Source organism: Esox lucius, chromosome 11, assembly GCF_011004845.1.
Source record: "Esox lucius isolate fEsoLuc1 chromosome 11, fEsoLuc1.pri, whole genome shotgun sequence".
In the NCBI taxonomy this organism is placed as follows: domain Eukaryota; kingdom Metazoa; phylum Chordata; class Actinopteri; order Esociformes; family Esocidae; genus Esox; species Esox lucius.
The window spans coordinates 10,724,062-10,736,851 of NC_047579.1; the positions used below are offsets into that span (position 1 = coordinate 10,724,062).

A 12,790-nucleotide genomic window follows, 5' to 3' on the forward strand; every position below is an offset into this window, starting at 1 on the left:
GCACTGCAGGATTTGAGTCCCTGGCGGCGTAGTGTGTTACTGATGGTAGCCTTTGTTTCTTTGGTCCCAGCTCTCTGCAGGTCATTCACCAGGTCCCCTCCATGTGGTTCTGGGATTTTTGCTCACCGTTCTTGTGATCATTTTGACCCCACGGGGTGAGATCTTGCGTGGAACCCCAGATCGAGGGGGATTATCAGTGGTCTTGTATGTCTTCCATTTTCTTATAATTGCTCCCACAGTTGATTTCTTCACACCAAACAGCTTACCTATTGCAGATTCAGTCTTCCCAGCCTGGTGCAGGTATACAATTTTGTTTCTGGGGTCCTTTGACAGCTCTTTGGTCTTGGCCATAGTGGAGTTTGGAGTGTGACTGTTTGAGGTTGTGGACAGGTGTCTTTTGTACTGATAACAAGTTCAAACAGGTGCCATTAATACAGGTAACGAGTGGAGGATAGAGGAGCCTCATAAAGAAGAAGTTACAGGTCTGTGAGAGCCAGAAATCTTGCTTGTTTGTAAGTGACCAAATACTTATTTTACAGAGGAATTAACCAATAAATTCATAAAAAACCCTACGATGTGATTTTCTTTCTCATTTTGTCACTCATAGTTGTAGTGCACCTATGATGAGAAATACAGGCTTCTCTCATCTTTTTAAGTGGGAGAACTTGCACAATTGGTGGCTGACTAAATACTTTTTTGCCCCACTGTATAGTACTTTATATACAGTGCAAATTTATATTTCTTCATTTACAAAGATAACAATTAACTGGCAATTTAGAGGGACAAGAAGATGATGTACGTTTTTCATGGCCAGTGGCAGCTTTTAGGTGAACCAAGGCCAAGCATTTCTACATTTCAAAAACAGCCAACTTTGAATGAGGAGTACACAAGTAAGAGTCAGGTATCTCTGGATATTATCCTGTGCCCAAGCCAATCCGAACAAGCTTTCTTTGGGCCTTATATATTATTCTTATATAGGCTAGAAGAATAATAGTAAGCACATACGCATCATATATTGTTGAATACTGTTAATAGAAATGATTACATTTAGGCAATGTGTTTTAATGTGCCATTTGATTGATTTGAGGATGTTTTTGAAAGGCCTGTGGGAGGCCGGGTCATTTAAAATACTGGTAGGCCATGTCAGTTTTGCCACTGTCCATAACTTCAGCGAGCATGTAACCTACTGGGTCATTAGCTCTGGGTCATTCAAGAGATTGATCTATTTATTTATATTTTATAATATAGGGCAATTTTCATAGAAATAGGATGTTTCTTGACCGCTTTGTACTTTCTGTGGTGAAGATCGATTCATACAGGTTCTTTTCGGACTGCTGTGCTGAATGTACTGGCTATATTGCAGCTACTTTGGTAACAGCATCAAATGTATGGAGGACTAAATGTGCCATAATATGAAATAAATAAGTAAATAAATATATAAATAAATATATACATAATTAAATAAATATATAAATATTAAAATAATAAATACACATTGCATTTACTTTGTGTACAGTTATGCATCGTCCAAATGAAAGCCATTTCATTTGGATTGTGTGATGTTGTTCTTTATCCAAATGCAATGGGGCGGGACCTCACCTACTTGATAAATAGAGGCAAGGTGTTAAAGAGAGGGAGCTGGGCCAGGTCCAAGCAGGCTGGACAAAACAGACACAAGTTATGTTTTCCACTTCCCTGTTATAATTGGATTTTAAAATCATAAAAATGGTTTACTCTCAGCACCCATTCAAAAACTGAATAGGCCTGAATGTATCAGGCAGACTACACATTGACATAAGCAATCTGACATGCCTTATCCAGAGCGGCCCTGATGAGATGCTGAAATCACTTTTTCCTTTCAATTCTCCATGAGTTGGGCTACTGGTAGGTTGTGTTTGTTTCACCATTTATGCAGGGAACACAAGCATGCAGGGTTGCCAAAATATGTGCTGTGTGCAACTGAAAGATGGTTAACATCTATCACCTGGTTGCTACTGTTGGTCAGTGGTCAATGTTGTCCCAATATATTTCTCTAAATGTGTAACCTCTTAGAAACTATACATTGAATGGACTTAATATTGCATTTATTTATTTTAAATACCAAAACTAGGCCAATTTAGAATATCATGAAAAAAGAGCATGATGTGCTTTGTGATTTTGGAAAACTTCTTTGCACTTTTTACTGAGAATGTAATGTCAATCAAATGTATTATGGCATAATATTGAGTAGGATGTAATTGAACAGTATTTAATATATTTTCATCCAAGTTTATGGTGCCTACAAATTGTACCTAAAATGTCTACAAGACCCGTATCTGTAAACCAGCCAATACTTGCCAGATTCTTCTGGGTTAATACAGTTTGTTCAAGGAATGTAGTGTCTAAGTTTCCAGTAAAAAAGTTTTAAGTGTGCACGGACATAATGGAATGAGAACACCTCAATCACACTGAATGTCCCACTCGTATATTTAATTTGGATTGTGCAGACAAGCAAACAATAATAAATAAATTACATTATAATTACATTATTAAAAATATAAATGAATACATACAGTGGGGAGAACAAGTATTTGATACACTGCATATTTTGCAAGTTTACCTACTTACAAAGCATGTAGAGGTTGCAATAAAATGCTAAATAATTACTTAAAAATCATACAATGTTATTTTCCTGGGATTTTTGTTTTAGATTCCTTCACTCACAGTTGAAGAGTACCTATGATAACAATTACAGACTTCTACAGTGGGGAGAACAAGTATTTGATACACCGCCGATTTTTGTAGGTTTTCCCACTTACAAAGCATGTAGAAGTCTGTCATTTTTGTTTAAAATGTTTAAAATTGGCAAGGGGGATACCTTTCTCAGTGCACAGAATATAAGAGCTTGCATTACCAGGAGCATTCACAAGCAATACAAAAATACAAATCCACCAATAAATGTTTGAAATGGGCAAGGGGAATACATTTGTCAGTGCAAAGAATACAGTATTTAAGTGAGAAAGCAACAATGTGACAACCCATGGCACTTTGCTTCTGACTTGTGCCTGTACGTTGAATACAATTTAAATAATCATCTGCTATCCAGTCTTTTAAGAAGTTTCTTCAGATACATTTTTTCCCTTGTCGTTTTCCCTGAAAAGTGGACTTTTCCACAGAATCAACATTTAGACTTGGTCTGTATCTTTGTGGTCTCTCTTCATTCGACAGCTTTCTGTGTCAAAATGGACTCCATTGAATTTAAGTCCATCGAATTTAAAGGGATAGTTCAACCTAGATTCATTATTGATTGAAATTCTGATTACTTTGAGTTGTTCCCATGGACACATTTTTCACAACAAGCCATTATTCACCTCGGTCCCAGCCATTTATTAGAATTATTAGCATTGTCCAAATTAATTAATTGAAAGTGTATATCCTGAGCCACAAAAGCTGCATTACAACCGGAAACCTACTCCAAAACACTGACAAATTAATGTTTTCATACCTCTGTGCGCCAAAACCAACAGAAACTAAGTGAAGAGAGGTGCAATCAGTAGTCAGGAGAGTGGGGGTGTTGTTATGACGGAGGCCGGGATGTGACAATCTGTAAGAAATTCATCCAAGCCTTTTCATTCATTAGACTTCATGATGATCTGCTTACAAGTTTATGTTGTTCTCTGTCTGCCAACAATTCTGTGAAGTCTAATTCTGGCACTGCCACTGTTACTATATCAAATATACTTAGCTGTTTGTAGGGGAGAGAACATTCACACCATGCAGACTAAGAGTTTATGAATAACTTTAACAAAGCATTAGGTGGCTTAGATTCAAAGAAACCTCATAAATACCTCAAACTGTTACATCTAATATGTTATTTTAATTGTTGACATTGTATACATTATGAAAGTATCTATTCATAGAATAAACATTAGAGGGGCTTCTAAACAACTCAATATCTGCTTTCAAAATAGATTTATTACTTCAGACAGGAGTTTGCCAGAAACATGCTAGCACCTACGCTCCCATCAGGATACATTACATGATTTCATCCATTAAGGTGTCACTGCCAAATCTGGATTTGAAATGTAATATGTGGTAACATGGATCCATTAAACAAACAAGCTAGCCTCAGCAGCCTATATATTAATATAATGTTACACCCAATGGTCACATACTCCTCTCTTCATATGCACTTTTGAAATATTCAAATTCCACCCCTGCCAATCCTGGCATGAGCCACCCTGCAGACACTGTCTCTACCTCAGCACAACCCAGTGATGTAGCATCAAACACTCCTGTCCCCTCTACCCCAGCACAGCCCAGTGATGTAGCATCATACACTCCTGTCCCCTCTACCTCAGCACAGCCCAGTGATGTAGCATCAAACACTCCTGTCCCCTCTACCTCAGCACAGCCCAGTGATGTAGTATCAAACACTCCTGTCCCCTCTACCCCAGCACAGCCCAGTGATGTAGCATCAAACACTCCTGTCCCCTCTACCCCAGCACAGCCCAGTGATGTAGCATCAAACACTCCTGTCCCCTCTACCCCAGCACAGCCCAGTGATGTAGCATCATACACTCCTGTCCCCTCTACCTCAGCACAGCCCAGTGATGTAGCATCAAACACTCCTGTCCCCTCTACCTCAGCACAGCCCAGTGATGTAGCATCAAACACTCCTGTCCCCTCTACCTCAACACTGCCCAGTGATGTAGTATCAAACACTCCTGTCCCCTCTACCCCATCACAGCCCAGTGATGTAGCATCAAACACTCCTGTCCCCTCTCCCTCAGCACAACCCAGTGATGTAGCATCAAACACTCCTGTCCCCTCTACCTCAGCACAGCCCAGTGATGTAGCATCAAACACTCCTGTCCCCTCTACCTCAGCACAGCCCAGTGATGTAGCATCAAACACTCCTGTCCCCTCTACCTCAGCACATCCCAGTGATGTAGTATCAAACACTCCTGTCCCCTCTACCCCATCACAGCCCAGTGATGTAGCATCAAACACTCCTGTCCCCTCTACCTAAGCACAGCCCAGTGATGTAGCATCAAACACTCCTGTCCCCTCTACCCCAGCACAGCCCAGTGATGTAGCATCAAACACTCCTGTCCCCTCTACCCCAGCACAGCCCAGTGATGTAGCATCAAACACTCCTGTCCCCTCTACCTCAGCACAGCCCACTGATGTAGCATCAAACACTCCTGTCCCCTCTACCTCGGCACAGCCCAGTGATGAAGCATCAAACACTCCTGTCCCCTTTACCTCAGCACAGCCCAGTGATGTAGCATCAAACACTCCTGTCCCCTCTACCTCAGCAAAGCCCAGTGATGTAACATCAAACACTCCTGTCCCCTCTACCTCAGCACAGCCCAGTGATGTAGCATCAAACACTCCTGTCCCCTCTACCTCAGCACAGCCCAGTGATGTAGCATCAAACACTCCTGTCCCCTCTACCTCAGCACAGCCCAGTGATGTAGCATCAAACACTCCTGTCCCCTCTACCTCAGCACAGCCCAGTGATGTAACATCGAAAATCTATAGAAGGTCTGCATCAACAGACCCTACTAACTGGACATCTGTTTTAACTGATAAGGTAAGAACATAGTTAGTTTCTGAAACAAAAAGACGGGAGAAGATGTCAGCATGACAATTTCAATAGTCTTAGTCAATGGAGCCCAAAATCTGTATAAGGATGTATAATAATGCTGCAATATGCATATTGCACTAAGGTTTCTGTTATATCTTTTTCAGTCAATACTCTTATTTATATTATAATAATAATTTGTTTTATGTCACCAGTTTCTTTAATATGTTTTTTGATTTTCTGTATTTGGTTTCTAAAATAAAGAAAATCTCAAAGACAAAGCTATGCAGTTTCTGTGTGAGTGTATGAACACAATGATTGGTGGTGGAACTGACTGCGATGCAAGGGGCACCAGCTACAATCTTGCCTAGGGCACCAAATTGGTCAGGTCCGTCCCTGTTTACAAGATTAGGCCAATGCTTGGATTCTTCACGGAGACTTCATATCTTAGCTTTTCCTCTGACATGCATTATGAAGTGTGGGACCTTTTATAGGCAGGTGTGTGTCTTTCTTAATCATGTCCAATCAAATAAAATAGCCACAGGTGGACTCTAGTCAAGTTCTAGAAACATCTCAAGTATCATACAAAGAATGCATCTGAGCTCATTTTGGGACTGAACAGTAACTCTCAAAACTATTCACCCCTTGAACCTTCTTTAGGATACAATTTAACAAGACATTGGGCATACTACAAAATTAGCCAAGGTGCTTCCCAAACGTGGTGTTTATGCTAGAGTAGCAAGAAGAAAACAACTCACATCAAATCAAGTATTGCTTCACCTACAATTTCCAGCTTTCAATATGTTGTTAGCTCCTAGATTATTTCTGTATTAGACTAGTTTTCTATAGGACACAGATTATTCATAAGACCTGGGACTTTTTTGGACACTATATAAAGAAAGAACACTTACACTCCAGCTTTCTGAGGCATACTTTTATGCCACCAGTCCAATGTATTGTTTTGATTACTTTGCTTCCCACCCAAACTGTTCACATAAATCATTATATAGTTTATAAGGTGCAAGAAGAAATGTTTTGCATTCCTCATGTTCCATCCTAAACCAGCTGGAGGGGTCAATCAAACTGATTTATAATGCCCTTTTTACATTGCCACAAAGTGCTTTGACAAAACAACCAGCCTGAAAACCCAAGAGCAAACAACAAGTGTTGAATTTTAGTGGCTAGGAAAAAGTCCCTAAAAAAGCAGAAATTTTAGGAAGAAACCTAGAGTGGAACCTGGCCTTAGAGGGTTGACCAGTCCAAAAATCATAACTGGTACTCTGGAGGTGTGGGCCAAGACCTCATATCCTCCTAAGTTTAAACACGGCAGGAGACAGGGAACATTTAGAAAGTGCATTTCTTAGATCTACAAGGATTAACTGTGGAGAATGAGAACTGACCCTACTCCCCCAGCATTAGTAATAAACTGGACAGATTCCTGAAGTTTCTCTGCTTACTTTTATAGTCTTAAATGTCTGTAAAATCAGCCACAAAGGAGATTTATGATGTCGAAATGTTTTCTTTAATGCTCAACATTTTACCATGAAAATCATATTTTATGCAACACAGTAAAATTATTAAAGAAGTTGATCTTGTTTACTCAGCTGATTCTTTACCCTGTAGGAAGAAAAAATATGACATAATGAAAGAGTTCATAATGAACATTCCACAGACTTTAACAATTGCTAATCAATTTGAGGATCAGGTATTTACAGATGCTTGAGACTGAAATTCTTCTCAGATACCTTGAATACATATAAATGATCAGTGTTGACCTCTATGAAGGTTACTTCTGTTGACCTGGTCATATTTGAACAAGTGGCAGAGTTTTAGGAGATGCTCTGTACCTTTCCAGCATCGCAAATCTTGGCTCTGAGCTTGTTGACTTGAGACTCAGCAATGTCAGCGCGCTCCTCTGCCTCCTCCAGCTCATGTTGCACCTTCCTGAATTTAGACATGTGCTGGTTGGCAGCTTCCTCCTGGGTGAGGAAAACAGAAGTGGATAATATCAGCAAAGTATCTCCGTCAACATTTCATAGAAGTTTGAATCTTTAAGTAGCAAATACATTTTCAAAATACTTATTATACAGACTAATTAGGGAATATTGACAAATTACAATGTATGGACATTTCATAACGTCTTTTAGGCCTGGTAAAGGACTAAGACTCACAGCTTCCTCAGCCTGCCTCTTGTAAGCCTTTACTTTCAGCTGCAGCTTATCTACCAGGTCCTGAAGTCTTTAAACATTCTTCTTATCCTCTTCAGTCTGTGGGAGAAGATGAACGATTCAAAGCCCCACATACACAGATGTGTCTGTGACTGTGCAGAAAGAGAGCATGTTCTCTTACCTGGTAAGTCAGCTCTTTGACTCTGCGCTCATACTTGCGTACTCCCTTAACGGCTTCTACACCTCTTCTCTGCTCAGCCTCCACCTCAGCCTCCAGCTCACGCACCTTTTGTAAGATTATACAGTTATATAAATTATTGTAGGCATATTGTGGAATCAGAGGTTGTGGAATCAGTCATCTTTGTAAAACAGAAGTATTCTTCTAAATCAGCAGATATACTGTATAATGAAATGTACAAAAAGTATCTTTAATTCTACCCAAACCCATCCTGCTGGTAACTGACCCTGGACTCCAGTTTCTGGAGCTGCTTCTTGCCTCCCTTCATGGCCAGATTCTCAGCCTCATCCAGGCGATGCTGCAGGTCTTTGACTGTGACCTCCAGGTTCTTCTTCAACCCTGCTTATTGTCATAAACTGCATCATTTAAATCTTATTAGGAAGTGTAAACTTTAAATACATTTTTTTTGATTTAGGTAAATCATTCAGAAAATGAATCCATATTTAATCATGTTTGATATCAAACTCTGTAATTATAATTAATTTGATGTGATATGGCTTAACATTATAAGATGTCATTTCCCATTCTGATCAAGTGATATTCATTACATACAGGATGTTTGCAGAAGATTTAGCCAAGATGTCTACTACACCTCACCTCCTCTCCATCATCTTGCTAAACTCCCTCCTCATGAGATATCCACGGCTAAGAGCCTGGATCATGCGGACCAGAGCAGCCAGCTTCTCGTCTCTCATCTCCTCCAGGACACCAAGAAGACCGGCTTTGAAGAACACCTGAGGCAGGTAAAAATGTTACATTCTGGAGCCCTAGTCAGACCTTGACAGAATGAACTTAATCTAAAAAAGTGGAACAACACCACAAGATGAATTTGAACAACATACAATGTGTAATGCTTACAAACAAGCCATAAAACAGATAACACAATTACTTGTTTATGTTTCATTAGTTACTAGAAATAGTAATATTATGTAAGGATCACCTATCTGTTATTATCCTTAAGTCTGCTTCAGTTGGGTGTATTGGACTGACCTTGTTGTGTCCAAACTTGTATTCCTCATGATTTACATCTATGGACCCAAGCAGCTTCTCAGAGGCCTTCTTGTTGTCCATGAACTGTCCCTCAGGGATGACGCTGGCATTCAGTACTTTGTACCTGAATGAGGATAATTTGTTTAATCATAATGTTAAGTTATATTCTTTACCAGGTAAGCATTTTCTGATGCTGGGAAAAGTCCTCAAAGCAGATCAGATCAAATGTGCTGCATTGGAGCTGGGCTGGTCCACCCTCTTGAGAAGGGGTTGTGCAATCTCTTTTCTAATGTTTTGCTGCCGCAGTCTTGCTAGTTAGAACCAATCAAGTTACAATTTGTCCTCAATAGCCCAATTAATCTGTGAAGTTTTGTAGCGCTTGCTTTGTTGTTTTTTCTATTAATTTACTGCCATGCTGGTAGGGCTGTGGTGTAGCCCTATATTGTTGCGTGTAAGAAAGACTGTAGCTAAAACAAAGAGAGTTCTGCCAAGTTGTTCTGCAGAGTTTACGAGGAAGGGATGAGAGCATGCCAATTGACTTTGTACTATGTTGTCTGTTTTTAAAAAAAGTTGCTGCCTGCTCTGTGGAATGTGTTTTTCATCCCTGTCCATCGGTCTCCTAGTAGTTTTGATAGACACTCAGCAACCCTTCTTATCCTGTGTTTGCAGCCCGAACAACCCATGTGGAATACATGCTTTCAGTCATTGTTTGGAACGGTTGATGTGATCTGCTGTCAACAAGCCTAAATTTAGCTCTTTACTTTCTTACCCTGATTGAGGCATGATTTACAAGGACATACAACGACTTCAGCCGACCTCTTTTCATTTTGCCATAGTCCAAGTGAATCTGGTATCTTTTATGGTGTCAGAAGGAAATGGAGATTAATTTCTCTTTTTCTCACCTACCAATTTCCACTTTTATATTCTACGCTCTCATCTTCTCTGTGAATTCCTGAATGAGCTTGACATGCAGATTTCTTCATTCCCAAATGATGGCTCACCACTCATTTCATTGGAAGACTTCTAACTTCTGCCGTTGATTAATTTATTTCACTTGCCACTTTTTTCCTCTTTTGACCTCCCTCTTTCCAGTTAACTGCCTCTCACAAAACAGTTAATGCACTTAATCTAATCTTTACTAGATCCTGTCTGTCTACCAATCTCGCAAGTACCCCTTTCCATGGTCAGTACCCAGCCACGTGTTACACCGCCATAATACTTGTTCTCTCTCCTGAACTGCTCTCTCCCAAATCCTATAATCTCTTCCATCCCCTTAATCCTTCTGCCTTCTCCCTCCTGATTCTGCCTCTTCCACCTTCCTCTCCATGCTTTCCAAGTCCTACGACTCTCACTGCCCCCTTTTCTCCCTGCTGGCCAAGCTCTACCCTCCTTACTCACTGCAAATGACCAACGAGGAAGACAAAACTTCAGAATGACCTAGCATTCTCAGGTTTCAAAATGAGCCACTTGACCAAGATTGTTCCCTTCTATGTTACTGGGGCTCTTAAAATGGCAATGACCAAGCAAAATCATCTGACAACTCAGCTTTGCATAGAGTACCTAAAATAATTCCACTCCCACCACCACCTCTGGCTGTTGTCTTTTGTAACCGTTGCTTATTTTATTCTTAGTTTATTCTTCGTATTTTGCTGACAACCAATTCACTGATTAGAATGCACTCACTGTTAACCTGTGTGGTTGTTTTCACTAGCTTTCTTAAACAGTATGCATTTACTGTAAGTCAGTTTGTATAAGAGCGTCTTCTAAATAAAATAAATATAAATGTAATTTATATTAGTATTTGTGTGCAGGCACGTGCACAGGCAGGGGTGAAGGGGAGCGACTGCCCCTGACCCTCTTCCCTGCTCTTGACAAAGTACCCTTCTGTCTGGATGTTTTTTTAAGAATATCATATTTTTCTAAACGCAACCAAAGAGTATGTAGTAACATGAAAAATAGAAGCCCAAGGGAAAAATAGAACACCCCTCTTCTTCCAAATGGTTTTGCCTAACTTGGAAATTACTGCTGGTCTTGTGTTTAATGCGCTGCCCACTGGCTGGTTAAATTATAATTCAAGCACATTATCTAGGTATGTCTATTGCAGCTATGTGACATTACATCGGTTTTTAGCATATCAGCAGTCAGCTAGCGAACATACAGCATTGGTTTACTGGTGAGTGCATGAACCAATTCTTCCTGCTGCTGTTTTCACCCCCACTGTCTGACAAAGCCTAAAGTTCATCCCCTATTAAATGAAATTAATATATATAAATACAGAAAAAAAATCACTGGCTATCTACCTAGTTAACCTAAGCGTTGGTGCTAGCTTGGAATGTATTGCTCAGCTGCAATGGTGCATTAATATTGTAGCTACATTAACTTAACAAATATGTAATGTTTCCATCTGGCCAACATCCTCTTGGTAGGCAGACAAATTTATATTCAGAAATGAATATGTGGTTATTAAAATGCGGTTATTAAAAGCCCTCCAATCCAATTAAACATCTCAAACTTGATCTAAAGTACACACAAATTATTATAGACCTATGAATGTGTCAATAACTGTGCTTTTCTGGCCAGCAAATGGATTTTGACAAACACAATTCCTATCAAATAAAATATGTGCAGCCCTCTGTTGAACTTCAAAATCCCTATTTGAGCCTTGAACCAAAACGTTTGCTGAGACAGGGCACATAGTATATAATAGGAATACTTATTATGCATTAAAAAGCTTGGCCATTTCTCCTGCGAGTGTAGGTATGTATTTTCTCTATTATTATTATTTATTTTTTATTCAGGGGGTGCTCTTTTTTGTGTTTGTGTGTGTTTATGCATATGTTTGTAAGTACCTTTGCTTGAAGTCAGCATAGAGGATTCTGCTGGGGAAGCCTTTCCTGCAGATCCTGATACCCTCCAGTACATCGTTACACCTGAGCTGATGGATAACCAGGTGGTTCTCCATCAGACCTAGAAAGACAAGTCTCCTTTAATACTCTGATCCAGTTTTTTAAAGGTACTGATACTGTACTAATGTTACTTGGCGTTTGTAAGTCTATATTTGTGGTACCTGGAGTCTTTGACTCATTAGGAATCAGGCAGCGCACAAAGTGAGGGTGAGTGCTCCTTAAGTTGGTCATCAGTTTGCCCAAGTTCTCTTGTAAGAGGGTTACAAACCAGTTTCTCAGAAAATATGATAATCAAAGCAGAATTAAGGACTTGATTCTGAAAAATCCAAAGCTCACCCTGAACTGGGAGGTCACTGTCTGCATGGAACCACCCTTCTTCTTGCCTCCTTTCTTGGTTGTATCTTGATAAAATGGTGGAAAGTCAAATATCATAAATGAGAGGATCTCAGGTAAACTTGTGGCCTAGCAGTGGGATGATCTGACCGGTAATCTAGTGGATGCTAGATTAAATCCCAAAAAGTGAAAAGATAATCCATAGTTTTGTCACAGGGAATTGGAATTTCTCCCCAGACTCTCATATTGAATTACCCCATGCCGCTACAACATAGAGAGGTTCAGATAAATGCAGAAGAAATACCTTGGTGGAACTTGGTGACATATATCTACTTTTTCCTCAAGCTAATTCTAAAATAAAGATTTTCTGAATAAACTAGAAGATGATAGTGATACTATCATAAACGATTGAGAAAATGGTGGTCTGCATTTTGACTGAAGTTTCATTATTTAGATGTGTTACTATTCTTACCCAAAGGTGGGGCAGCAGGATACAGGGCAGCCAACAGTTTAACTGAGGACTTCCCGTACAGCTGACAGACTGAGTCATTCAGGGGGTCCTTGTTCTTGTCCAGCCAGCCAGGGA

The 12,790-nt window shown here is 39.9% G+C and overlaps 1 protein-coding gene across 1 annotated transcript; it reads right to left on the reverse strand.

The window, feature by feature from the left end:
* Window positions 1–8,214: 8,214 nt before the first annotated feature.
* On the reverse strand, window positions 8,215–12,566 carry LOC106024093 (myosin heavy chain, fast skeletal muscle-like). Its single transcript, XM_034295540.1, has 6 exons — window positions 12,208–12,566; window positions 12,033–12,119; window positions 11,815–11,932; window positions 8,966–9,089; window positions 8,573–8,709; window positions 8,215–8,331 (listed from the first exon to the last, which is right to left on the reverse strand). Exons 2-6 carry the CDS (start codon window positions 12,100–12,102, stop codon window positions 8,325–8,327), a joined length of 456 nt encoding a protein of 151 aa, XP_034151431.1. The 5' UTR covers window positions 12,103–12,119; window positions 12,208–12,566; the 3' UTR covers window positions 8,215–8,324.
* Between the last annotated feature and the right edge of the window lie 224 nt (window positions 12,567–12,790).